The 26,459-nt window shown below is 53.2% G+C and overlaps 2 protein-coding genes across 2 annotated transcripts in view; one reads left to right on the top strand and one right to left on the bottom strand.

The window, feature by feature from the left end:
• The window catches only part of ATP6V0D1 (ATPase H+ transporting V0 subunit d1), a 37,815-nt gene extending 15,202 nt beyond the window's left edge, over nucleotides 1–22,613 (top strand). Inside the window, exons 3-8 of the mRNA XM_074151308.1 lie at nucleotides 10,621–10,799; nucleotides 14,668–14,747; nucleotides 18,007–18,084; nucleotides 18,666–18,842; nucleotides 19,732–19,809; nucleotides 20,255–22,613. Coding sequence (XP_074007409.1) covers nucleotides 10,621–10,799; nucleotides 14,668–14,747; nucleotides 18,007–18,084; nucleotides 18,666–18,842; nucleotides 19,732–19,809; nucleotides 20,255–20,416 — 754 coding nt within the window. The 3' untranslated portion in view covers nucleotides 20,417–22,613. The remainder of the gene's footprint in view (nucleotides 1–10,620; nucleotides 10,800–14,667; nucleotides 14,748–18,006; nucleotides 18,085–18,665; nucleotides 18,843–19,731; nucleotides 19,810–20,254) is intronic.
• HSD11B2 (hydroxysteroid 11-beta dehydrogenase 2) overlaps nucleotides 22,228–26,459 on the bottom strand; it is a 17,971-nt gene continuing 13,739 nt past the window's right edge. The window contains exons 2-5 of the mRNA XM_074151751.1: nucleotides 25,306–25,518; nucleotides 24,814–24,999; nucleotides 23,578–23,715; nucleotides 22,228–23,122 (exon numbers count right to left, since the gene is read on the bottom strand). Coding sequence (XP_074007852.1) covers nucleotides 22,761–23,122; nucleotides 23,578–23,715; nucleotides 24,814–24,999; nucleotides 25,306–25,518 — 899 coding nt within the window. The 3' untranslated portion in view covers nucleotides 22,228–22,760. The remainder of the gene's footprint in view (nucleotides 23,123–23,577; nucleotides 23,716–24,813; nucleotides 25,000–25,305; nucleotides 25,519–26,459) is intronic.

Here is a 26,459-nt window from a genome sequence, read left to right as displayed (position 1 = left end):
TCTTGCCTCTTTGAAGTGGCCCATCAACTAGGTGAGGCCACAGGAAGGAGAAGGAGCTCCAGGAGGATGTGTGTCCCTGGTGTGCTCTCCCTGCCCAGCTACAGGGAGATGAGGTGGCGCTGCCTGTGACTTGCCGGAAGGTGGCACTCCAGCCCCGTGACTGCCTGTCCCCAGGTGCACATCGTGTCATAGGTAAGGATGGTCACCTAGGGAGGTAGGCAGGAGATGACCTCTCTCCTGAGCTTAGGGCAAAGGACAGTGTTTAAAAGCACAGAACAACACTGACCCAAGAACACAACTAAGCAGCAACCCCAAAGCAAGGTCTTTGTTCCCTAAGTCACTTGCTGCCACTGACTTTTTTTTTTTTTTAATCCTGTTGTGCTTCTCTGCTGGCACCACGCTGACTCTTTCCTGGCTGCAGTCCCCTCTAGGAACTCTTCTGTGGCAAGCGTTGCGCTGTTAGTACCAAAATATTGAGGGAGTTGGCCCATTTCCCTTTTGTTTTTTTCAAGTGGTGGCTGTAGCTGGCGGCCTCTGCCCCACTGCGTACCGTGGCAAGGAAAAGCTCGACTTGCTGAGCCTGCCACGGTCCCTATAAAACACCTGCTAGCTCTGCCTCTTGCTAAGCAGCTCCTCGCTGGAAGACTGCTGGTGCTTCCCTCTGTTTTTCATCCGCCCATGGTAGGTTCTGACTGATAGGCACAAGTTGGCTGTTAACATCTCTGCTCCAACACAAACAATTGACTGTTTGGCCGAGGGAATGCAGCGATGTTCTGTAGGGCAGCAACAAACAGGTATTAAGTGTACTTGAAACGGCAAAACCCACTTCCTGAATTCAACAAGCACATATTGACTTGTGGGATGGAAGTGGGTTTTAGCTTCTTCTTGGTGATGTTCTGCCCTGCCTTTCTGTAAAGGCTTTGTTCTTTGTGTTAGCCTGACACAGTGCCATGTCCTGTCTCCCCTTCCTTCCAATGCTCCTGTATATGGTTTGGATAGGATTCTGTATCGTAGTGTCACTCCTGACTCTAGCCTGCTGCAGCCTGAATCAGATTGTCAGCTTTAGGATTTTTCCAGGAGCGGGAAAAAAAAAAAAAAAAAAAAAGGGGAGGGGGGTTGTTTTTACGCTTGCTTCAGCACAGTCTCTTCCCTGATCTGGGAAATCTGGTTTCACAGCAGCCTGCCCCTTGAGCCCTCGCAGAGAAGGGTTCGAACTTGTGCTCCGATGGAGGAGCTGCCGGTAACTGTGTGGAAACCGAGCCCGCTGGAGGAGTGAAGTTGGGGGGGGAGCTGGGTCTAAACACTTCTTCCAAACCCATGCTCAAGCCCATCGTCGCGGACAGACTAAGTCGTCTTTTGTCTCTATCTTACCAGTCTGCTGGGGCTGGGAACCGGGTTCTTTGTTGCCCTGAGGATGCAGCTGGGAACTTGGCTTTCGGTATGTTTTTGTGGTCACAAGACGTGTTTTTGATGAGGCTGCATGTACCTTTTCCCATCGCGCATGCCTTTTCTTAGCTGACACTTCCCTCTCTTACCTTCTGCCTGACCCAGTCCTGCTCTGCCTCTCCCCTGCGCTGGATAGATCTAGTTTCTGCTGCACGAATTTGAGTTCAAACTTAATCTTGCAGCAGTGGTTTTTCTGAAGCCAAATTGTTTCAATTGCTACTTGAGCTGAAGAGCAATAATCCTCTTCTCTGGAGTAGGAAGTTGCCTTCTTTATTCTAAATATACTGGAGTGTGCATCCTGGCACAACTGCAGAGATTACAGACTATGACTACATCCTTTTGAAGTCTTTTCGTGCAGAAGAAAAAACTCCAAATGAGTTGTACACCATAGACACTTGCAGTTTATTTGGGCGAATGCAACAATCTGAAGGATCTTTCCTCGTGCTGCTCTGCTTAAAACTGTGATATACTATTTTCAATTACTTGTTGATCCCTCGGTGGCGGGTGGGATCGGGAAGCAAAAATTACTGTAGTGGCTGAGGATCCTGCAATAAAAGGTTTACGAGCCTTTGCTGGCAGAGATGGTTTTGGCAGAGAAGCACAGGTTTGTGACAAACAGCTTCCCTGTTTGCAGGGAGTGCAAAGTTGAACTGATAAGCCAAGTTCTTGGAGGGATTATGCAATATTCAAAATAAGAGGGCATGTAACTAATGGTCTGGAAACTATCAGAGACCCGCATCCTGCGGGTGGTAGCATCAGAACTGCGTCTGTTCTCCAGCACACCCAAAGGACACGGATCTTGTACCAGTTTCCCAGAACCAGTGTCTCTGAAGATGGACGGGGTTGCGTGCCTAAGGGGTGGCTCTGGAAGTCATCTTTCAAAACCGGTGTGACTGCGGGTGCCCTCATTGGAAAGGGAGTCTTTGAAAGGTGGATTTCACTGTGTATTATGTTGAGGGGATGCTTTTTTCCCAAACCTGGTGCCTGAAAAATGCTTCATTTTACCAGTGGATTTCAACTGGAACAGCATAACCCTCCTCCTACTGACCAGTGCTGTTGGTTGCTTGGAAGGTGTTAGCATGGTGCCTGGTAAATGCAAACGCCACAAGCCACGGTGATGATCACAAGAGCTAGCAAAATGTTATCGGTGGCCATAAAGGTGCAGGAAAAAGCAGGTGATGAGCTTCAGATAAAAGCCCGTGTTTCACTAAGACAGAGAAATCTTCAATGAAACTCTGCAGCCCTGGGGAGGGGTTCTGGCATGGAAGCTGCAGGTGATTAGGTGAGAACGCATCGCCCCTGGATAACATCCCCGTCCAAGCTGATGCTGTTTCATCCAGAGGCAGTGTGAGGACTTAGCGATCTTCCTGGGCTTTGTTTAATGCTGAATCCCTCTGGTGATTCTGCAGCTCATGGGAACAGCCCTTGCACTTCCCTCATGTTCCTTCTCACAATCCTTCCCTCTATAGGCTGAACAGCACTTCTGTTAGAGACATAAAACAGGGTGGGAGGGAGTGTGTTAGGAGGTTATCAGTGCTCCTCCGATCAATTTATGTGTGCTTGCAACTCTTCCAGAAGACAACCTCTGTGCAGTGCCTTCAGCTGGATGAACGTTCACTGATTGCTTCTGTTGCCCTGTAACATCCATCACTCTTAGATGGAGGCTGTTCTCAAAGTCTTCTGGTGCTGGACCTCAGCAGCCTTCACTTTTTTTCTTTTACCTTTCCATCGATTTGCCTCACCCAGAGTCTCAGGCTGGCAAGTTCAGCCCAGAGAACGCCTGGGGGCCAAGGGCACTACTTCTAAAGTCTTCTTGCGGACATCTTGGATCCTAGTCCCCTTTTTCCAGATCCATTCCGTGTGCTAGCTTGAAGTGTAGCAAATACTTTACATAGAGATTTGTATAAAAACCACAAAGCACTGCGATGTTTAGAGACTAAGCAAAGTCTTGTGTCTGCCCAGCATGGTTTACTGTGTGTCAAGTGGGATGATGATGATTTTAATTGTCTTCTGCTGACAGCAGGTCTGTATGTACAGTAATGTTCTGTGTGTTATCTATGCCCAGAGCACTGAGAATTGCGTAAGGGCACTCTAGACACTTAAATTCACTCATTTTTCTTAGCTGCTTCAGACAGTTTTGGGGACAATGTGAATTTGCACAGTGTAGCCTTTAATCTTCTTTTATGTCCTTGGAATGTTTGTGGTGTGTTGTGTTTTTTTTAGCACTTTACATGTAAGGAAGGTAAGAAAACAGTATATGCAAGTTTGGCTTTTGGAGCTGGTCTCTGTGCAAGCAGCACGATTAGATATTTCGGGTCAATATTTAGAATGTAATTGGTGCTGAAGCCTGCTCAGCAGAGTGCCAGGACTCGACTAGGCTGGTATGCAAGGTTTTTCTCAGGCTTTGAGGCACTAAGTTGAAGCAAGCAGAGACTCTTGCAATGAGGCCGCAAGGTGTTTGAAACATTCCCTGGTGTTTCAGGCAATTTGTATGCACCTAGAACACAATGTCATATTCATAAAGCCTCAAAATTAAACGTATTTCATCTAGCTTTTTTTTTTTCTTGCTAGCCTTTAGTGCAGCTAACGCTGTATGATAAGTTACCGGATGATACCACTGGAAAACTGAGGTCACTATCCCAAGAGACCTAGACTCACTAGAAGATGGTAAAAATCATGTGGAGATGCAGCTAAATATAGACTGATGCTGAGAACATTCCTGGATACTTGGATTTGAAAGGCTGCCACATCATCTGTACTGCTGTGAAGTTACAACTCTGTGAAACGGTCTCGTCGATCTAAGTTTAGCAGAGTACCCACTTATTGGCTGACTGCCCTTGGTTTGTGGTGGCAACCATGACATTCTCAGCTTTCTCTTTGGCAGGTTCGTGAACCTTCCACTTAGGTGTGGTTTTTACTGGTGTGACTCTAGGAAAGACGGCGTGCGAAGATAGGAAGAGATGAGCACACTTTGAGCGGAGACCATTGCATGCTGCATCTGCTCTTGCTGTTCCCTGGGGCTGCCAGAGCTTCAGCCGCAGATGAGGGGTAAAACTGCTCCTGGCCAGAAGCTGCTGGTCTGACGTGTTCCAGTCTGAGCTGAAAAACTTATTTAAGGATTTGACTCGGTTCATCCACTGTCTATTACTCCAACAAGCCTCAGTGAGGCAACTGAGGTCTTCCGGATACGCAGCATCCCTCTCCTTTCCGGTTCAGGACAGCTGTACAGTTATTTACTTAAAACGACATGCCAGATACAAGCATCTCAGCTGCCGGCACTATCCTAAGTGTCAGCTACTGCGTTTTTTTGTGCTTTGAAGTCTCTTGTGTGTTGCTTTTCCCCCATGACTGCTTACATTGGGAGCTTGAGAGAGGTGTGACGAGCAGCTCTGTGCCCCAGCACCTTTGCTCAGGTCTGGAACCCAGTGGGATATAGAGAAGGGTCTGTGTGTTATACACAAACCCAAGGAAGCAGCGGTACAACCAACCCCAAACTGTTTCCTTAGGTTACTTTCCCCCCCCCCCAGCCCCTGAATACACAAACCGGATGAGCCGCAAGAGGGAAGCGCTAGATGCTGAAGTGACTGTAGTCAAAACAACTTCATCATCATTGAAAGCCGTCTCTAGAATTCAGGCTGGGTTCAGAGCACTGCTCTGATCCCGCTGGAGATTTCCCTTTGTCATCCCAAAATAAACACATGCTTCTATAGTAATCTGAGTAACTGCCCAGCGCAGTCGCGTAGTGACTTTTGCCTTGCTAGCGTTAGTCCGTGTTAAAGCCTGGTGCTGATTTTTTTTTTTTTTTTTTTTTTTTGGAAAGCATGAAAGTCGCCTGAAAAATGCGATACCTTAACCCATCCTGGTAAAACCCCCGGAGCTGCAGCCCGGTTTTCCCCTGCTCTGCAGTTGTGCATCAGCCCGTGGCTCCCTGCGATGTCTGTCCTCGTGACCCCTTGCAGAGCAGCTGTTAAGCTACAGTTTGGCAAGGCTTTCAGAGGATCCCTGAGAAACGCAGGTCATGCAATGTTCCGTCATTAGTCATGCTTTGTGACCACTTGCAGTATTGTTTACGGTTTCTTCAGTATCCTGGAGCAGAAAGCAATAAAAAACCAACCTATCTGCCGTAGGACAATGACTCTTTATGATTAGATTAGATTAGTAAGTGGGGGAGGGAGAAGCCCTAACTGTCTTGGGGTCACTGGCCAAGTTGTAAACGCCCCGTGTGATGAGCTTTCCTGAATTTTTATGTGCTCCCCTGCTAAAAAGCCCTTCCCATTGCAATCTTTCTTGCATATCTCATTTATCTGTGGCTGTACTTAAGTAACTCTAAAAGGAGGAAGACATACATTGTATGATCTGAGGGCTGGAGCCCCTCTGCTGTGAGGACAGGCTGAGAGAGTTGGGGGGGTTCAGCCTGGAGAAGAAAAGGCTCCGGGGAGACCTTAGAGCCCCTTCCAGTCCCTCAAGGGGCTCCAGGAAAGCTGGGGAGGGACTCTGGATCAGGGAGGGGAGCCACAGCATGAGGGGGAAGGGTTTGACACTGAAAGAGGGGAGATGGAGATGAGATGTGGGGAAGAACTTCTTTGCTGTGAGGGTGGTGAGAGCCTGGCCCAGGTTGCCCAGAGAAGCTGTGGCTGCCCCATCCCTGGAGGGGTTCAAGGCCAGGTTGGAGGGGGCTTGGAGCAGCCTGGTCTGGTGGGAGGTGTCCCTGCCCAGGGCAGGGGGTGGGACTGGATGGGCTTTAAGGTCTCTTCCAACCCGAACCATTCTGTGATTGTCAAAGTACCTGTATGTGGCTTTTGCATGTGTGCTTTCTGCTTGGTAGTTATCCATGGCCAACATCTGTCTCCTGTAGCTAATATTTCTATGCTTGCTGACTCTTTCCTGTCCCGTAATAAGAAATTCTACTCTTCTGGGAGATATTACTGACGCTTCTCAGTATCAACTAAAGTTGTATTTCTGTGAATGTGAATTTCTGGAATACACCACACCTCCGTTCAGTGGGTGACAGGAAGAGCGAGGAAGGATGTCGCTGTGCACGTGAAGCCTTGGCTGAACACCTACTCCTTTTGTGTCCATCTCCCTGCGCGGGCAGATACAGCTCAAAGCAGGAGTGTAAAACATGTTCTTGCCCAAGAGGGTTTTGCTACAGTCTTTGTGGAGGCGAGGTTGGGGTGTTGAGATCAGATGCTGTTTTGGCACTTAATTAAAGCCATGCCAAGCAGGCTGCAGTAATGGTGTTGTAACTTCATGGTGTTGCAAGTCACCATCTAATCTTATTTTCTGATGTGTTCCATAGTCTGGTCCTCTTATTCGCTGCACTGAGAGCTCGTGAAGGTTAAAACGCTCTTGGAGCCTTCTGAGCCTGCATTAACCATGAAAGCTGAAACACTTGAAGCTGGTCAGAACCTAAACAGGAGACAGGGAGGATGATGACAAAAGCCGCTCTATTAAACAAGAAGTTGGAGGTTCCTAGGAAAACTGCTGCCACCATAATAAATCTAATCCGTTGGCCCTGGGAGGAAATGCCAGCGTAGCCAGGACCTCTGCTATGGTCTTAGTCCAGCTGTGCTAATGGTGGCAGATGCGTTCTCGTTGGGACCTGGCACAGGAAAGCAAGCGTTACCCCTTCCACAGATGAAAAGAGGCTTTTCCAGCTGCCCTGGCACTAGAGGACTTGCCTCATAGTCACGATTGACTACGCTGTGCCTGTTTTTGCTGGGATGAAGCAGGAACTGAATGTGAATAAGCGTGGTCCGGCCTTGCAGGAAACGGGAGCTATCAGGGCAGAGTAGGTAGTGGTGCTGGTGTCTGCTGGGCCTTGGCAGGCACGAGAAGACCTTTGTCCTGCTGCGGCTATCCTCTTATCGTAGAGGTTTGAAGTGCTGCCACAGTGGAAATTTGAATAAGAAATTTCCCCTCTGCCTTGCGTGTGGTAACTCCTCCTGCAGGGGTGAATCCTTCTCAGATTTAAGAAATCTCAGTAGGTAAAGTTGCTGCTGGGTGGCCTTAGAGACCTTGGCATTTGGTCAATAGATTGTGCGTTTCCCCAGACTTCCCTGAAGGATGAAGAAACGAGCAAGTTAAGGGGTGTAAATGAAACAGGGAGAGCTGCGGTTTGCACTCTGGCTGTGGGATTGTCTTTCCTGGGACCGTCAGTCTGAAAGCAGGACCTTCTCGCGTATGAAGGAGCTGGGATATTTAATTTGAGGAAGAGGAGGCTGAGGGGAGACCTCATCACTCTCTACAACTACTTGAGGTGACATTGTAGAGAGGTTGGTGCTGGTCTCTTCTCACAGGTAATTAGCAATAGAACAAGAGGGAATGGCTTCAACAGGGTAGGTTTAGACTGGACATTAGGAAACAATTCTTCACAGAAAGAGTGGTCAGACACTGGAACAGGCTGCCCAGGGAGGTGGTTGAGTCACCATCCCTGAATGTGCTTAAGAGTCATTTAGATGTGGTGTTGGGGGATATGGTGTAGGGGAGAACTTTGTAGAGTGGGGTTGATGGTTGGACTCGATGATCCCAAGGGTCTTTTCCAACCTGAATGACTCTATGAAAAGGGTCAGGCTTGGGCTGCTCTCCCCAAACCTGGACGTGGCTTTTGTGCTGATGGTGGGTGAGCTCGGTGTGACTCAGTAAGCCAGGAGCTTAGCTGCTCTGAAGACCTGCGAACAGAAAGGGCTCCAGGCACTTTCCCTCAGTTCCTCTTGTACGGTTGACTTTGGCTAGGCTCCTTGCAAGCTGCGAACATCTTGCAGAGAGCAACGGTAATCCAAGGAAAGAGGTGTGCAATGACTGTGTTTCCTTGTCTGTTCCTTCACCGTAGGCTGAGTTGAAGAAACAAACTTGGTCTGGTCCTGTGTTCTTGCCTTGCTTTGGTGAGGCTAATCCTGTGTACGGTCTTTCCCGAAAGCCACTGTGTTGCACTGAGCAAACTTTGCATGTTTGGGGGCAGATGGTGGAGCTGGGAAATGATCCGCTGTACCCTTGGTCTGGCACACCTCATGGAGATGCGTCTGCATGAGGCTGCAGATGCTTGTATTTACCAGGGACTTACCCTCAGTTCTCATAAACAGGCCCTTCTTGCTGCCCTGGAGATTGCAGTCATCTCCATGGTGAGAGTTGCACAAACAGAAGGCAGGATAACGACCTGACGGATTAAAGGGCAAAAGGAGGTTTCCTAGTACGCGAAGCTTGTGGCCATTGCCATGGTTCTAGATTGAACATCCCTGGAAAGGTGGGCTGCAAACCCAGAAAGGCTCTCTGCAAAAACTGTGGGGCCAGGAGGTGCGTTACCCAGCCCCGTGGTGTGGAGAAATAAGCAGCACCTGTTTGAGGAACTAAGGTGTGGATTTGTTCATGGACATGCCCTGTGAGCATATTTGAGAGGCAGTAAGCCTGTCTAATAAAAACTACTGAAATCTGCTTTTAACTGGTTCTGCTCACCTGCCTTTGATGTGGTTCAAAGGGAAACAGGGCTGCACTATGTCCTCCTTGCTAGCTTGGAAATATAAAGACCAGCAGCAACCTAATACCTGACAAACTATGATTCTCTGATAAACGTGCAGATCTCTGCCATTCCTGCCCTTGCCCCCGTCCCAGTATGCTGGCCTTGAGCTCCCTTTCTTCAGTACTCAAGTACACATGGGAAGCCTGAACCTCAGCAGAGGTTCTCCAACTCCAGACGTGCACTGCTGCTTCTGCCATTCTAGTTCAAGCCTGATGCTCTTTGTTTTGGAGAGGCTTCTGCCAAGGAGGACCTTCTTCAGGTCTTTCCCATCATCTGACTTCTTAGAGTTAGACCTCAAGCAGTGAGAGCAAGGGAGTGTAAAATCTCAAGTATCCTGTTCTTCCAGCATCTGTGCCCCTTCCTTGTGCTGCTGAGGGGTGTCTGCAAAGGCATCTTCTGCTGACTGAAAAAAAAACCTCATGTTTCTTGATGTTTTTCAGGTTCTCATCTTGGTTGGCTCGTGGCTCAGGTCATGGTGAGGGTGCCTAGAGCACCACTCCTGTTCTTGCTGGGGACACTTCCTCTCAGCTCCTTGTATTTACGTGATGCCTTGATCCGTTGCTTGGACCTTCTACTTGGAGAAGGCCTTTCTTACATTCCCAGTCTTCAGGCCAGCTGTGTTTCCCTTCTCTGGCTGGACTGGGAGGACTGGGAAGTGATCCTCTCCCTCTGCTCAGCACTGGTGAGGCCTCACCTACAGTACTGTGCCCAGTTCTGGGCTCCTCAGTGCAAGAGAGATGTGGAGAAAAGGGCCATGAAGTGCTTGTGTTGGTGGCGCTTGCGCTGAGTGCTGTGGTTGCAAGTTGAACGTTGAACTGCAGTGCCAAAGACTGGATTTGCTAATCGTGTGTAATATGAGCTGATAACTTGATTAGGGACATCATAATACGGGCTAATGCAAAAGAGCTCATAGCTTTTGATCACAGAGGTGTGAAAAAGCTTGTGTGTAGTTTTGTGAGGGCGTGGATGAAGGTCGTGCCAAAGCTGCCAACCCTGTTGTTTTTGGGAGGGAGTGGGGCTGCAGAAACAGGACCCTTTCTCCATAGTCTTGGCAAGATGGAGCGGTGCTGCTGGTGATGCAGATGAGCTCGAGCTAGGCTGTCTGCAGATCCCTCTTTGCTGGCATCCTACCACGCATGCTCTCTACAGAGCGTGGCAATGCCAGGAGAGCGGTGGGAATGCTGGAAAGACAATTGTTCCTTCCTGTGGGAGGGTGTGGGGAAGCTGGAGACAGGCTCCTCTTGGAGGTGTGTGAGGTTAGGATGAAAGACAAATAGCCACGAGGGTAGTTCCAAGTAGCTGTTAGGAAAAGACTTTGCACAAAGTCCTGAGCAGCCTCAGCTGGCCATGCTTGGAGCAGGACATCGGTCCAGAGACCTCCAGGAGTTCCTTCCGATCTAATACTCTTCAGTGGTGGGTGGGAGATGCCCACATGGTGAGCTGTAGCATAAATCACAGCCTGAGACTATGCTTGACTCGCTTTTCCTATGCTGGTGTGATGAGGAGACATTGAGGAAGTTACTAGTTCTTCATGGGAAGGGTGCGTCTTTCTGGAGATGTTTACAGGGACTGGAGATGTGTGTCCATCTGGTGCCAGGTGCTGGGGTTTGTATTATTTATATTTGTATTGTGACAAGCTTCCTCTTGCATTCCTCCAGGTACAGTTACATGATTGACAATGTCATTCTGCTGATCACTGGGACCCTGCACCAACGTTCCATCTCTGAACTGGTGCCCAAGTGTCATCCTCTGGGAAGCTTTGAGCAGATGGAAGCCGTGAACATTGCTCAGACGCCTGCAGAGCTCTACAATGCAATCCTGGTGGACACTCCCCTGGGTGAGTGGAGTCTTTTGAAATACCTCTCGGCTGTGTGTGGAGCAGATGTCCCTTTCACCCCCAGTTTAACTGGGTCCCACTAAGTCTAAGTTGTGCTCTAGGAAGACAAAGTGGTGGGTAACGCACAGCCGTGACCATGCTGCCTGTGGTGGCTGGGCTTGGGTTCAGGTTTGTGCCTGCCCTTTGCCAGTTTTATCTCTGGAGGACCAGCTGGCTCTCTTTAAGCTTCAACAAATGTCCAAACCAGTGCACTGGTAGTGCACATCACTGGGGAATTTGGTTTGTGAGAGCCAGACTTTGAGCTGTCACGACAGTGCAGGTGTAATTAGGTCTGATCTGCTAGATATGTCCATTGCCAGCTCTTCTAGGAACTGTGGCCTGAAACTAGGGAGGAAGGAGAAAGTTTGAGAGGTCTTAGACAATGTGATCTTTTTAATAATTGTCATGGGACACATGGCACGTGTGCTTCCTTAATGAAGGGCTATCAAGTCCTCTGCTGGAATTAGTCACTTAATTTCCAGCACTTCTAGTTGAACCATTGAGCAATTTCTTGTAGGCAATTTTTGTGGATGATTATAGGGATCTGCACATGCCCACTCTTGTTCTAGGACTGATGAAATTAGCTGTAAATCAAGGAAAGCTCTTTACATACCAACAAAGCCACCAGCCAACAACTGCAAAAAAACCCCCAACAAAATCCTAAAAAAAATAATCTCCAAAAGCCTTTTAAGCTCATTGTATATCAGGATCCTGCACTGGGTTATACTGTCACAGGACTACAAGCCTTGACCAGGAGACACATGACACTGAAACCCAAGTGTATGATGAACAGTCAGACAGATATGTTCTTTAAAGATAAAAGGTGCAGGAAGTGATTCTGAAGAAAATACGGACATCTTTTTGCAGTAGTAGGAGAGGTAGTCACAGAAGACTTTCTAGGTTAGCATCTGTGGGCAAAAACGTAATGAAGCACGCCTGAGTCAGTGATTAATCATTCTTTTGGGGTTGCTAGAAAGAACAAAACACTCTAAATCATCGTGTTGTCATTGATGGAAATAGTTGGTTTTGGAACTGAAAGTGCTTTTGCAAATGCTCTGTCTAAAAATGGGGCAAGTGAAGTAGTTGCCATGGCAAAATGACTTGCCAGCTAGAGCTCAGCAAAGGTGGAGAACGTGTCTCCATCTGGGCTGCAAGGTAAGGCAAAGCAGCAGCAGGAGAGCTGAGGCTTTGCAGGCAGCTGAGTTGAGCCTGCTGTAGGGATGATGTATGGGCAGAAAATCCTCACAAGTAAGTGGTAACCTTCCCATTTTGGGAATAAGATAGAATAGATTCTGAGAGATAATATCTTTGAAATAGACCTTAAAGCTTCCAGCTGTATTTGGAATGAAAATGCGCTGTTGAGGCAGCCAGTTGAGGGACTTGACCTCTTGTGGTTGTGCACTTGTACATAGAATCATAGAATGGTCTGGTTTGGAAGGGACCTTAGAGATCACCCAGTTGCACCCCCTGCCCTGGGCAGGGACACCTCCCACCAGACCACGTTGCTCCAAGCCCCCTCCAACCTGGCCTTGAACCCCTCCAGGGATGGGGCAGCCACAGCTTCTCTGGGCAACCTGGGCCAGGCTCTCACCACCCTCACAGCAAAGAAGTTCTTCCCCACATCTCATCTCCATCTCCCCTCTTCCAGTGTCAAACCCTTCCCCCTCATGCTGTGGCTCCCCTCCCTGATCCAGAGTCCCTCCCCAGCTTTCCTGGAGCCCCTTGAGGGACTGGAAGGGGCTCTAAGGTCTCCCCGGAGCCTTCTCTTCTCCAGGCTGAACCCCCGCAACTCTCTCATCCTGTCCTCACAGCGGAGGGGCTCCAGCCCTCCCAGCATCTCCATGGCCTCCTCTGGCCCTGCTCCAACAGCTCTGTGTCCTTCTGCTGTTGGTGGTCCCAGAGCTGGAGGCAGCACTAGGGGGGGGTCTCCCCAGAGCGGAGCAGAGGGGCAGAATCCCCCCCCTTGCCCTGCTGGCCACACTGCTGGGGATGCAGCCCAGGGAACAGGGGGCTTTCTGGGCTGCCAGCGCACGTTGCCAGGCCTGTTGAGCTTCTCATCCACCAACACCCCCAAAAGTCATTCTACTCAGGGCTGCTCTCCATTCATTCTCCGTCCGGCCTGGATTTGTGCTTGGATTGCCCTGACCTACGAGCAGGACCCTGGACTTGGCTTTGTTGACCTTAATGAGGTTGGCATGGGCCCACCTTTCAAGCCTGGCCTGCTTCTGCCCTGGCTAGGCTGAGTTCTTCAGCCCTGTGCCCTAGCTGTGCCCTTGAGGCCATGTACCACCTAGTGTGGCATTTCTTCAGCAGGAGAACGTGGGGAGTAGCTGTGTTGCCTAAACAAGCAGGCACGCGGGCTCCAGTTGTTTAACTTGCACTCCTTCCAGTGACCACACGCAAAGAAACAGCAGCTCTATCTCCTAAAAGTACTTGAGTAGCTACGTGGCTTGGTAGGAATGCCTAACCCCAAATGGCTTTCATAGGTTAGCAGGGCAAAATAAGACTTGCTGTTAGCCTAATTTGGGATATTGGAGGGCCAAGAACTGAAATAGCTGTGTTCTCATTCCTCTGCTACTCTGAAGTAGCCACTGCTTAGCTCTCGAGGCTAGCCAGTGAGTCCTGCCATGAAAACCAGTCCTGGCACACTCCGTTTCCATTTTTGCCAGCCGTCGGGAGTGGTGCTCCCCCAGCTACGTGGCACTGGTCTCTGGGGCTCTTGCAAAGAAACCTCTGTGGGGCTCAACCCCTGTTCAGGGCTCTCCAGACCCACGATGCTCTCCGTGCCGGGGAGCTTGTGCTACGAAGTGGTGCACGCCAGAGGTGTGAGCCTGCGTCAGACCTGGTTGGTCACACAAAGCAGAGCGCCGGTGAGTTCTCAGCGCTGAGTGCGTAGTCCTTTACCCGCAGCTGGACTGCACGAGCCGAGAACCATCATGTTCTCTACATAGCAAATTCAGCGTAGTTGGTTGCTGAGCGAGAGCTGGAAAAGTCATAAAAATCTTGTCGATGGGTTTTATTAGCACTTGCTAATGAGCGAGTGGTACAACAGCTTTATGTTACACTAAAGGTACACGACTCGCCTTTATGTGCAGCTCGCAGTACCCGCTGTGAGCTCTGAAATCTGTGTTCTTTCAGTGGCAACAACTTCTCAAACTCCCTCCCAGAGACATTCTGGAAAAGTACATAGAGCTGTGCATCCTACCAAAAACCACTCATTCGTCCTTGTCTTTTGTTGCTTACCTCCAGCTGGGGAAATAAAAGGCCTTGGAAAAAGTGTAAAATGGGACTGATAGACCTGACTGAGGGAAACAGCTCCTGGCTCCAACCATGGAGCGTCATGGACTGTAAGAGCTGTGGCATCCCCATGCCTCCTTAATCCAACTAAGATGTTGGAGAAGGAGGGAGAAGCAGCAGCTTCCTCAGGACTCACTAGCTGTTGTCTTGTGGATGCTGGAGCGCTGCTGCCATGCTGTAAGCAGGCAATTGGGAAGCTGTCTTGTCACCTTGGAGTCCCTGCATCCGGGAACAGTTTTGCTTATTTTTAAATACTGGCTGCTCTGGCGCTGATGCTGGGGGTTAGAGCTGAGAATTTCTGCTGAGAATAGGCTGGTGTGAGAGCCCCGAAAATGATTGTGGCCTGAGGAACTGTGGTGGAGCCTGAGGTTTTGGAGTCATGGCAATTTGGTGGCTGCTGAAGATAAGGACCAGGGCTTAGGAGGGACAAGCTCAATGTAGGGTGTGCTTCTGTGGGGTATCGTTGGGGACTCTGGAAAGTGCTGGACACGGGACTGGTTAGGGCAATGCTAACTGTGTGGTTCTGTTTCAGCTGCTTTCTTCCAAGACTGCATATATGAACAGGACCTGGATGAAATGAACATCGAAATCATTCGAAACACGCTGTATAAGGTAAGTGAGTCTCTGGGAAGGGAAAGAGATATTAACTTCCCAATTTATTCCTAGCATGACTACAGCTCTGTCTCGAGTCAGGAGCTATGACCTGGGCTGGCTTTCTTCAGCAAAAGAGGAGAGGGTATTTTCCTCTTTGAGTGGATATAAAAAAAAAAACCAAACATTTGCTTGCTTTCTATTTTCTTCCCTGGAATAGAGTGAACGTCACCAAGAAGTAGTTGCATCCGTTGGAAAGTCAGGATAGTGCTCTTGCTGGAGCCTGACAGCCAGTCCGCCAGCTCTGCAGTCAGGGCACCGGAGTGGGTTTGCTTTTTGGAGTTGTCAGGCTGTCAAGAGTCTGTGCAAAAAGATTTTTGCAGAGGTCCTGCCTTTGAATAAATTTCCTCAGGCCCCAGATGGGCAGGAGAAAGCTGCTCCTTAACTACACAGAGTTGTGTCATTAACTGCATTCAGAAGACTCAAGTGGCTTGACCCTAAACTTGGTTGAAAGACTTCCATGGGCTTGGCTTTCTGTCTTGAGCTTTTTCAGAAGAGCCTCCAAGGGTTTGCTTAAGCCTTCAGTGGTGTGGTTGGGGTTAGATGCTCTTGGCGGAGCAGTGGGTGGAGGGGGTGGAAGAGTCCTGCAGGCACCAGAATGTGGAGGGGCAAAGGTTCTTCTTGTCCTGAGCCTGCGGAGGGAACTGGTGTCTCCTCTGCAGGCCTTTTCTGGTTTTAGCTGGCAGTATCAAAGCATGTGTTTATGTGCAGGCTGTGGCTATCGCTCCATCTCCACTCTCTGGATGAAGGGTGGGATGCAGATGGTATCTGCCAGCCTTGTTTCGGCTGGTCACAGCCGGCCCGCAGTCGGTGTGACCTCTGCTTCCCAAGGAAGCTGTCGCCCCTTTGGAGAGGGGGAGAACAGGTCAGGCGTGAAGGGAAGAAGGCGAAGGGAGGGGAGAAGGAGCTGCATGTCAGCAGTCATGCCCAGCTGCCTGTGGCCTCTGGCGTGTACTGGTCTTTTTGCTGTAATGGGGGCACAGGGGGAGTAATCCTGTACGCATAAATACCTGCAGCCTTGCGGGGCGCACACCCCTGCATTGAGATGGAGAAGGCAGGGAGCAGAGGAAGCACGGGGTAAGGGGTGCTCTCTCCTTGGGTCTCAGCTGCCAGGTCCTTTCCCATCTTCTTTTTGAGGCCTGATACCGCGTTGCATTCTGCTCTTCCTACCCCCATATTGAAGCGTAGGTGCCTGATACCTTTTGGCCTGTGCTGGGACTGGTTCTTGCTAAAGAGCAGCCCCCAGGGAGCACAAGGGCTCCGTCAGTAACAAATCACAGGGATGCAAGGGTGAAAAAGGTAACTGCTGCTTCCAGACTCTCACTTGAAGCCACCTCTCTCCCCAAGGACTGGAAAATGTATAATACGATGCAAATGGTCTTCACAGGCAAATGAGGGAAATAAAGTCAGGTTTGAAATCTGCACAGAGTTGCCCTGAGGAACACAGCAGGCAGGTGCCCGGGATGGATACCTGTGTCCAGGAGGAGCTGGCATGGGAAGGGCAGTGCCACCTCCCAGACCTGCTGGAGGGGGTTTTTTTGTTGTTGTTGTTTTTTTTTTTTTTGAAGGAATCTGCGAGCAGGTAGACAGAAGGTTTCAACAGGATTCATAGGAGGAAAGCGGTTTTACAAAGATTTCTTGTTAGCAGTGACAAGTGAGAAGGTTCTTGAATGGAAATATGGTTAAGATAGGGAGGTTAAAAGTAAGCGGTGAGCTCTTGGTGTAGAGGGTGGTCAACAGTGGAGTCCTGCAACGGAGGCGTGCTGGCCATGTTATCTTCAATGCTTACTCCCCTTTTTCTACATCTTTAATGGGTATGTTGAAGTGAAGCTGGCTGACTGTTGGCCTTTGCTGGTGACTTTCTTGTAGGAAGGAGCTTTGTGATCGGACAACAAAATATAGCAGGCGAATCAACGTGGAGTGATGTATGGGAGAGGCAAGGAGGTACAGGAGGTACTGCTTATACAGTGAGCACCTCCTTGTTCCGTTCTACTACTCAGTGAAATCCTGGGTTATGATTGACCTAAGCAAGTGTCTCTCTACAAGGCAACCTGTTCCTAAGAGCAGAAAAGGAAAGAAGTGCACAGGTACCACTGAGGTCACCTGGTTTTGATTCTAAAGCCTGAAGTTTGGGTGTGGACTCTGAGAAGGGCAGAGGGAGTGACTGAACCTCGTATCCAGGTTCCCTCTTCTTTCAGCCTCAAAAGCAAAGTCCATTATCCTTGTCCTTGTTCCCGTGGTAACTCTGCAGACTGATGCTCCGTGCTCTCCTCCGCTTGAGCAGCGGCAAGTGCCGGAGCCAATGTTTCTTTGATGTTTGATGCTCACCCAGCAGTGTCCCCTTGCACTGTGCGGTAACAAATATCTACAGGGCACAATAATCCAGGTACTTTCCTAGTGCAGAGGCTGAGGGTGTCTGACACATGCATTCTTGGTCTATCTTCAGTCCTGGAGCTGTTGTGACAAAGCAGAGATTTGTGATGTCTCAGCATCGCTTTATTCCATCCCTTTTAACTGATTCTGGTTGCAGCTCTCTGTCCAGGGAGGTATTTTATCACATGATGGCTCCTTCTGAAAAAAGCTTTTGCTGAACAGCATTTTTAGCCATGCGCTGCCTTCATGGGCCTCCCCCTGGGAGATACAGTCATCTTCCAGCTGGATTACGGAACATCTCGACAAAGGATTACGTTTCCTGGAGGCCTAGCCTGATATGTTTTCTGCGGTGCTCCAGTTGGGATGGAGACCAAGCGGCTGCAGTGTTAAAACAGAATTACAGAGAATGGATGGTTTACTTCACAGATGTCCTGTCTCATCTCTTGACTCTGCTTACACAGCGGTACTTTCGGCGCGTAGGTCTTGCAGCTACAGTTGTGTGGCTTGGCATGTTTGTGGAGGCCAGAGTGGGGTCAGGAAACCATGTGATAGTTCAGAGCTAGACGACTCAAAAGAGCAAAATAGACTCTCTCCTTGCTGCCTGGGGATCTTGTGTGCAGTAACTCATACAGTCACTTCAACAAACGCGACCACAACCCTTCATGTCTCCAGCTCCTGGGGAAGCACTGTCCCTTGTGTGGGCTTGGCATCCAAGTTCACTTGGGGTGAGAATGCTTATGCTGTGTCTGGGAGCTTCCCTGCTCGCTGTCTGTCCCCTACGGCATGGCCCTGTGGAGCAGCAGACGAATCTGTGTAGAAAAGTGTTCATCTGCCCTCTCCCTTCCAGGCTTACCTGGAGTCCTTCTACAAGTTCTGCAAGGTGCTGGGAGGTACCACGGCAGATGCCATGTGCCCGATCCTGGAGGTAGGTCTGGAACCCCCTGTAGCTGAATGGGGTTGCAGTGATGCTCAGTGATCGGGCCCAGCTTGCCTGCGAGCACCAAGGATGCTCAAGACCTTCTTTGGCATCCCCATGCAGACTCTGTCTGCTCACTGGGAGAACTGGGAAAATGCTGCCTGCATGTGATTTTGGACAGGTTTGGTTCCCCAGTCCTGATCTTGGCAGGTGCTAACACATCTGTTGCCTTCATGGCATGGATAACAAGCAGGGGAACAGCCAGAGCTGTTCGGTGCCTGCATGGCAAGGCCACCTGTGGGATGTGAAGGGCTCGGGGACAGTAGGTGAGAGAGACTTCTTGACCTGGGCAGGGTCCTGCTCAGTGATTTGGGGGACTTCCTCACCTGACAGCTCCCCAGGCATCAGTTACTGGGCATACTGGGAGCCTGCACAAGTAGCCAGCCCTGGCTGAGCACTGAACAGCTGTGTGCGTCCCAGGCAGCTTTCTCACGCTGCCCTCTGATGTGTCTCCGTTCGGAGCAGCGTCAGTATCTGCTAGCCTCAGGCAAAGATGCTGCATGCCAAGGTGAACCGCTCTTTTCCCGCAGTTTGAAGCCGACCGGAGGGCCTTCATCATCACCATTAACTCATTTGGTACTGAGCTGTCCAAGGAGGACCGAGCAAAGCTGTTCCCGCACTGTGGCAAGCTCTACCCTGAGGGCCTGGCTCAGCTGGCCAGAGCAGATGACTACGAACAAGTCAAAAATGTTGCTGACTACTACCCCGTAAGTACTTTGGGGTGAGGGCTGTGGGGACTGGTGCAAGGACCTACTCTGGATCAGAGCTTCTCAGGGATTGGGGGGAACTTGTGGATTGACAGCCTGGGAAGGGGGTTCCTGTCTTCTGCTGCTACTGTTGGTCCTGTGCTCTGCTTGGCTTGCTTGGGATGCTGTTGGCTTGTTATATGGCTGCCGTAGCGGTGCTGATAGGGTAACCAGCCCAGGGTGTGGGAACTGCCCTCACCACCGAACCCTTGAGATACTGGTGTGGCTGCAGTGGCAGTCTCTCTTTGGCTGGTTGGCAGGGGGGAAACATGTCTTCAGCGAGAAGTGGTGTGCCACGTCTCTAGCGGGTCGCTCTGAGCTCTGGTTCAGTCATGGGGGAGACGCGGACCTGGGAGGACACGCTTGGGTGTGTCTGGGTTCCTTAAGCTGCTCTCATGCATGGCTGGGGGGCCTGTTTGGAGTCAGAGCTCAGTGTCCCCTTGCCGAAGCAACCAGGGCATGTGCCAGTGTTTGTGGGCAGAGGAGCCTGGCCCAAACACTCTGGTCTGTACCTGGTGCATCCTCCCTACAGGCTCGAAGTGACGATATGGCTTTGAGAACCGCACGTTTCAGAGGAGGGGTAGGATCTCTAGCTGGACAAGCTCACAGATGAAAAAAAGGCTTTCTTTGCCTTTCTGGGGATTGCCTCCAGCTGGTGTGTGCGCGGTGCAGCCCCAGTAGCATCCCGTTACCAGTGTGTGCACGGGGCAGACTCCTGGCTTCTCCATGTCCTCTGCTGACCTGCCATGGTGGTTGGGGTGCCTGTTTGATGTACGGGGCCCAGGAATGCTGCTGAAGGGAATGAGCTTGGAAGGGTTTGAGTATAACCTCTTGTAATGTCTTCCTGCAGGAGTACAAGCTGCTATTTGAAGGGGCTGGCAGCAACCCCGGAGACAAGACCCTTGAAGACAGGTTCTTTGAGCATGAGGTGAGTGAACCCTGAGACGCTTCTCGGCCTGTGGTGTTTGCAAAGCTCGGGGGAGCGGGAAGCTTGTCATCTGCCCCGTCAGCAGTGCTGTGGACGAGCAGAGTTTGGGGAGAGGAAAAGGATGCTCCAGTGAGGGAACAGGGGCCCAGCATGGTGCTCTCAGTCCGTGTTCTCACCCAGACAGCTTAGAGCGGTGTGGGAGGTAAATTTGGGGCTGCTGGTGGATGTTTGGTCCATCTATAGCAAAACCAGAGTGTAATTATGTGGGAAAGGAGAATTTTCAAGTGTCAGAGCCTCTCCTGAGCCATGTGCTGTAGGTTAGGGCTGCCCTGAGGACCTGGAGAGGTGCAGAGCGGGATCCCTGTGCTGTGCTGAGGCCTTGCTTTGACCAGCTCCTCCCATCTGAGGTGGACAAGTGACATGTCCTCCTCTGGGCTTTCCTCAGGTGAAGCTGAACAAGCTGGCTTTCCTCAACCAGTTCCACTTTGGAGTCTTCTATGCCTTCGTGAAGCTGAAGGAGCAGGAGTGCCGCAACATTGTGTGGATCGCAGAGTGCATCGCCCAGCGGCACAGGACCAAGATCGACAACTACATCCCCATCTTCTAACCCCGCTCTGTTCCCGTCCAACCTTCCCACCCCTGGAGTCTGGAGGGAGCCCTGTCTTAACTCCCCGAGTTATCCCTTGCCCAGACACCAGGGATGTCCCATCTGTGGAACTGGCTCACATGAGGAAACTGTACAGTCGCTAGTTAAATTATTGACAAGCTGAAGTTTGCGTTGTGTGTGCTGTGAGGGGTCCAGAGGGACCAGTGCCACAGGCTTGGCCCTGTGTAGCAGGAGGGGACACCTCCTGTTGTGTATCTGATAGTCCCCGTGTTACTCTACTAACCGTCTGTATGCGCTTATTGCTCGTAGAGCAAGCACCAGCCGGGGGGGTTGCTGTCTCCAAGGGGTTCCCGCTGCTACAGAGGAACGTACCAGGTCTGCCATGGCCGGGTTTGTCCTCTCCGTCAGTGCTCTGCACGCCTCCTAGTCGATGTTGTTCTTGTGAGATTTAGTTGGAGTGTAATTTGTCGCGTAGCCCCTGCTGCTATGCAATCCCTGCATCCCCCTGTAGCTAACTCTGACCTGGGAGATACTGGGCAGCCCTGGCCAGGACAGGGACGGAGCCTGTGGGAAGGTCAGGGCAGGGCCAGAGTGCTGGTGGAGAACATTCCTCCCTGCTCCACCAGCATTTGCACTAGTGTGGCCTCACCGTGTCCTTCGAAGCAGCTCTCACCAGTTTCCCTCCTGCCCTGCAGCCTGAAAGGGCTCCAGAAGCTGCCTGAGCTCCTTCCTCCTCTCAAGACCCATGGCTTGGAGCTCCCGTTGGCTCTGGGGATGGTGCTGGACCCCTGTACTCCCCCCAGGGCAGGCATCCAGGCTGGTGTAGCCCCCTCCCCTGTGCGGGGTGACCAGGCTGGTACTGCTGTGGAGCCCTTGGCTCTGGCTCCTCTTGGTCACGCTGATGAGTGCAGAGTGCTGCTGGTGGCAGAAATGTCCCATGCCCTGTCCTGGCCCTGCCCCTCTGTGGTTAGGGAGTGGGAGCCAAGCCCTGGGCACAGACTGGCAGCCCTGCTCCTTGCTGCTCTCCGTCCAGGCAAGATCCCACTTGTCCTCAAGGTCTGGGAGATGCCCCGTGGTGGTGTGGCACCGGAGAGACCTTGCTGGTGGAAAACACGTGCTGGGAGGGATCGATGGAGAACGGCTCCATCCCAGCTTGTGCTGTGGTCACCTCTGCAGTGTTTGTTAACCTGTGATCCCTCTCCTCTCTACACCAATAAATATCTGCCCCCTGCATTCTGCTCTCCCTGCTTACTTGGGCACCTCCTCCTATGTCCCCAAGAGGAGCCTGTGTCTGCTTTGGGGACGCAATGTCATGTTTGTAGTAGTGGAGCCTGGCATGGCTCCTGCATGACTTGGGGCATGGTGGCTGGGAAGCAGGGGTCATTCCACCCCTTGGGGGCCCTGGGCACTAACCCCAGCCCAAGCTGGAACTGGTGGGTGCCCAGGAGATGTAGCCCTCGATGCTTGTGTAGCCTTAGGGCAGTGAGCCATGTGGTTGGGAAGCTGCTGGCATGTCCCCTGGCTTTGCTAAGCTTGTCCCCCTATGCCTGGGCTTCCCATGTGGGGCTGTCCGTGTGTGGCACTGCCCCCTCCTTCCATCCTCACCCCAGCCTGGGAGCAAAGCAAAAGGAACCTTTGGGAGTGGATGCGAGCCCTTCCTGGCAGGTTGTCCCCTTTTCTGGGGCTGCTTATGGCATCCTCTGCCCCACACGAGGCTCCTGCCACCGTGCCCGGTGCGGTTGCCAGCTGGGACCCATCCCTGCCCAAGCATCACAGCGCTACACCGCGGAAGGAGACGGCCAGAGCCCGGTGGCGTATCAAGAACAGATTTATTTAAAAAGTGACAATCACGTAGTTCATCTTGTGAAGAGCTCTGCAGCCCGGCCTCGGCCCCTGCGCTTGCCCGGAGCACGTGGAGTGTGTAAGGAACGGCAGGGAGGCAGCGGCCACGGGATCCTGGGCCTGACCCAGCCAAGAGGGGATGGAGACAAAGGCTTGCGGCTCCCACAGCAGGGAGGAAGATGTTGGGTAGCTGAGAAACGCCTGAGGTCCATCCCAGCCCGTGGTGTGGAGCTGCTGAGTCAGGCAGGGGCGGCCCCCTTGGAGGATGCGCGGTTAGAAAAAATACAAAACTGAGGTCCCTAGTAAACGTTGATTCTCGCATGATAGAAAATAGATCTGCCTGATTTTGGAAAGCAATTTGGTATTTGACGGCTAGTGCCGATTGTTCCCCCGCGGTGCAGGAGGGTGACGCCGACGGCCGCGCACAGCGCTCGGGGGCTGGTGTCCCTGGGAGTCCCAGGAGAAGGCTGGCTCCTGCCCCGCGACCGCATGCGGACCGAGGTCAGGCCTTCTTGGCATGGTCGTGGTGCTCTCGCCGTAGGGCTCGGGGCAGCTTGGGGTTGATGAAGAATCCTTTCAAGAACAAGTCTCGGACAAAATAGGGCAGGTAGCGGTGTATGAAATACATGAGCCCAAGGCCCTGCCCTGGGTAGTAGCGCACGGCTGGGTTGGCAGCCAGGAGCCCGTCTGTGATGCTGTTCACCACCGCGCTGAGGTCCTCCACCGCCACCTTCATGAACTGGATGAACTGGTGGTTGATCTCCTCCACGTAGTCCTCGCCGTAGGCCTGCAGCAGCTCCTGGGGCAGGCTGGCCACCAGCCGTTGCTTCTGCAGGTTCCAGAAGGCAGGGTCGCACGTCGTCCCTGCAAGGACGCGGCCCCCCGCCATGTGAGCTGTGTGGCCCCCCCCCCCCTCCTCCAGCAGTCCCCTCCCAGCCTCCCAGGAAGGTCCTGCTGAAATCCTGGCCATGATGGGAGCACCGTGGTGGCTCTTCACAGCCCAGGACTGGACCAGAGAATTTGGATCCTGCCTGCGATGGGGATGGTGCTACCATAAATGGGGCAGAACTGGTTTGGCCAGCCCCAGCGGCAGAGGATCTGCTGGCAGGGCTTTATCCTGACCCTGCCTCTCGCAGGGGATGCTTTGGGATCCCAAAGGCCACAGGATGGCCACCATCCCCAGGGAGGTGGCTGGAGGGGTGCTCAGAAGGTGCATCCTGCATCACTGCCTGCTCCTGCCATGGCTCCATCTGCCCCCCCGGGGGCTACTTGCCCTTTGCCTGTGGGTGCAGGCAGCAAGTGGGTGCCGACCCTCTTACCTGTTTTGTAGTAACCGGGCAGTATGAGGCTGACTTTGACACCCCAGGGCTGGAGCTCGCTGCGGAAGGTGTCCATGAGCAGGCTGAGGGCTGCCTTGGAGGCCCCGTAGGCTGCCAGGCAGGGGAAGGGCAGGTCACCTTGCAGGAGAGAATCATGGAATGGTTTGGGTTGGAAGGGACCCTTAAAGCCCATCCAGTGCCACCCCCCTGCCCTGGGCAGGGACACCTCCCACCAGACCAGGCTGCTCCAAGCCCCCTCCAACCTAGCCTTGAACCCCTCCAGGGATGGGGCAGCCACAGCTTCTCGGGGCAACCTGGGCCAGGCTCTCGCCACCCTCACAGCAAAGAAGTTCTTCCCCACATCTCATCTCAATCTCCCCTCTTTTCAGTTTGAAGCCATTACCCCTTGTCCTGTGGCTCCCCTCCCTCATCCAGGGTCCCTCCCCAGCTTTCCTGGAGCCCCTTGAGGGACTGGAAGGGGCTCTAAGGTCTCCCCGGAGCCTTCTCTTCTCCAGGCTGAACCCCCCCCAACTCTCTCAGCCTGTCCTCACAGCAGAGGGGCTCCAGCCCTCCCAGCATCTCCGTGGCCTCCTCTGGCCCTGCTCCCACAGGTCCATGTCCTTCTGCTGTTGGTGGCCCCAGAGCTGGAGGCAGCACTGGGGGGGGGTCTCCCCAGAGCGGAGCAGAGGGGCAGAATCCCCCCCCCTTGCCCTGCTGGCCACGCTGCTGGGGATGCAGCCCAGGATGTGGGGGGGCTTTCTGGGCTGCCAGCGAACGTTGCTGGGGGCGTGTGGAGCTTCTCATCTACCAACACCCCCAAGTCTGTCTCCTCAAGGCTGCTCTCCGTCCATCCTCCATCCAGCCTGGATTTGTGCTTGGATTGCCCCGACCCACGAGCAGCACCCTGCAGTTGGCCTTGTTGACCTTCATGAGGTGGCCTCCTCTGGCCCCACTCCAACAGAGGAGGGCTGAGTGAGGAGCTGCTTGTGTACCGGGGGGGGGGGCTAGCAGGGACCAGGAGGACTTGTGTAGGGCTGCGCTCCTTGTCTTTGTGCAAGGAAAGGGCTTAGGGTGCGAGCCTGATGGGGCTGGCGGTGGAGATGACTGGATGGGGTGGAAGCTACACCAGACCCATGGGGATGCTGACCCCCCCCCCCCCCCCCCCCCCCCCCCCCCCCCCCCCCCCAAGTTGGGGTGCCAGGGGTCTGGTGGCCGTGCTGACGGCAGGTTGCTCACCTGCGGGGCTGCTGACAGTGACGATGCGGCCGCCGGCGGAGCGGAGCAGGGGCAGCAGCCCCTTGGTGAGCTCCAGCGAGCCGAAGAAGTTCACCTCCATGCAGGCGCGAAACTTGCCCAGTGGTGAGAGCTCGGCGTCGGCGATGGTGTCGTTGAAGCCGGCGTTGTTCACCAGCCCCCAGAGCCCTGCGGGGATGGGATGCTCAAAGAGGTAACCCCCCCCCCGGCCCTCAATGGGTTGGGACCCCCCCCCCACCCTGCCCCTTCCTGCATCATGGGGGTCCTGCAGGGGAATTGCAGGGTGCCCCCGGGCTTGTCCAACAGCCGGGATGCAACCCACAGTGCAGGGCCGGGGGGGGGGGCACATGGAGACTTGGAACCACCATCCTTGGAACCGCCATCCTGGCCCCAAGCTGAACCCCCAGGGAGCTGTGGGGGGGTTCCTGGGGCTGGGGGGGGGGGGGGGCACGGTGGTGTGCCAAGGTGTCCTACCTGTGCTGTTGGTGTGGGCCTGGATGTGCTGCAGGACACGCTGGATGTCCTCGGGCTTGGTCAGGTCCATCTGTAGCAGCGTCAGCCTCGGGGAGCAGCTCCTGCGCAGCTCCTGGGCACCGGCACCCTGCGGGTCCAGCACGCTGGCAAACACCCGGAAGCCCATGGCATCCAAATGCCGGGCTGTCGCTTGCCCGAAGCCCGAGTCGCACCCTGTGGGAGCAGAGAGGAGCCCTGCGGTGGCCGCTGACACCCCCAAGGTACACCCCCCCCCCCCTCCAAGCTCTGCCTCTCCATCCCCAGGGACCAAATCCACCCCCCCCCGCTCCCCCAGCACCGGTCCCCTGCTGGGTGCTCACTGCCCCGCTCTGGCTCCGGACCCCTCAGGGATGTAACCTTGGCCTGGGGCATTCGCAGGTCACGGAGCTGCTGTTTTCTCTCGTCTGGTGCGCAGGAGGAAGAAAACACTCCCTTATCTGCAACCCCATCGCCCCGAGCGCCTTCTCTGATGCGAGGCGCAGGTAAAACCGCAGGCACAAGGCCCCCGGGACAGCTCAGAACCCGGCAGCGACGTGGGGCAAGGAATCGGGTACCACTGGGAGCCGGCACAAGGCTCCGGGGAGGGGGGGGGCAGATGCTGCTTTTCCCTGAACGCTTTTCGCCTCCCAGAAATGGTGGCCAAGAGGCACAGCACCCCCCTCGCCTGGCTGGGGGGCTGAGGGGATTAAAAATGGGGAGAAAAAAAAAAAAGAAAAAAAGAGGGATCCCGGTCCACTCCTGCAGGAGTCCTGAAGACCCCCCACCCCAGAGTCCTGAAGGACCGTGGAGGAGCACTGGGTCCCAGCCTCATCTCCTCCACCTCAGCTGGAGCAGGGGCACCACAGGTGACACCGTCAGCCACCGTCGGGCTGGCTGGGGGGGACGGCTGGGGTGTCGCGGGGCAGGTGGCCGGGGCGGAGTGGCCGGGATGCAAACAAACAGTGGGCAGCGAAGGTACAGGCTGTTCCCGGGGCTGATGGCAGGGCTGATAGCTCGGACGGAGCCCACACCCGCCGCCGCTGCACGGCCACATTAACCATTAACAGGGGAGCGTTGTGGGGGCAGCCCCGTGGCGCCTGGCCTCTGCTGGCACATGGGTGTCCTTCTCAGGGATG

The sequence above is a fragment of the Numenius arquata genome, chromosome 8 (assembly GCF_964106895.1).
Source record: "Numenius arquata chromosome 8, bNumArq3.hap1.1, whole genome shotgun sequence".
Lineage (NCBI taxonomy): Eukaryota > Metazoa > Chordata > Aves > Charadriiformes > Scolopacidae > Numenius > Numenius arquata.
This window is presented reverse-complemented; position numbering and strand designations above follow the sequence as displayed.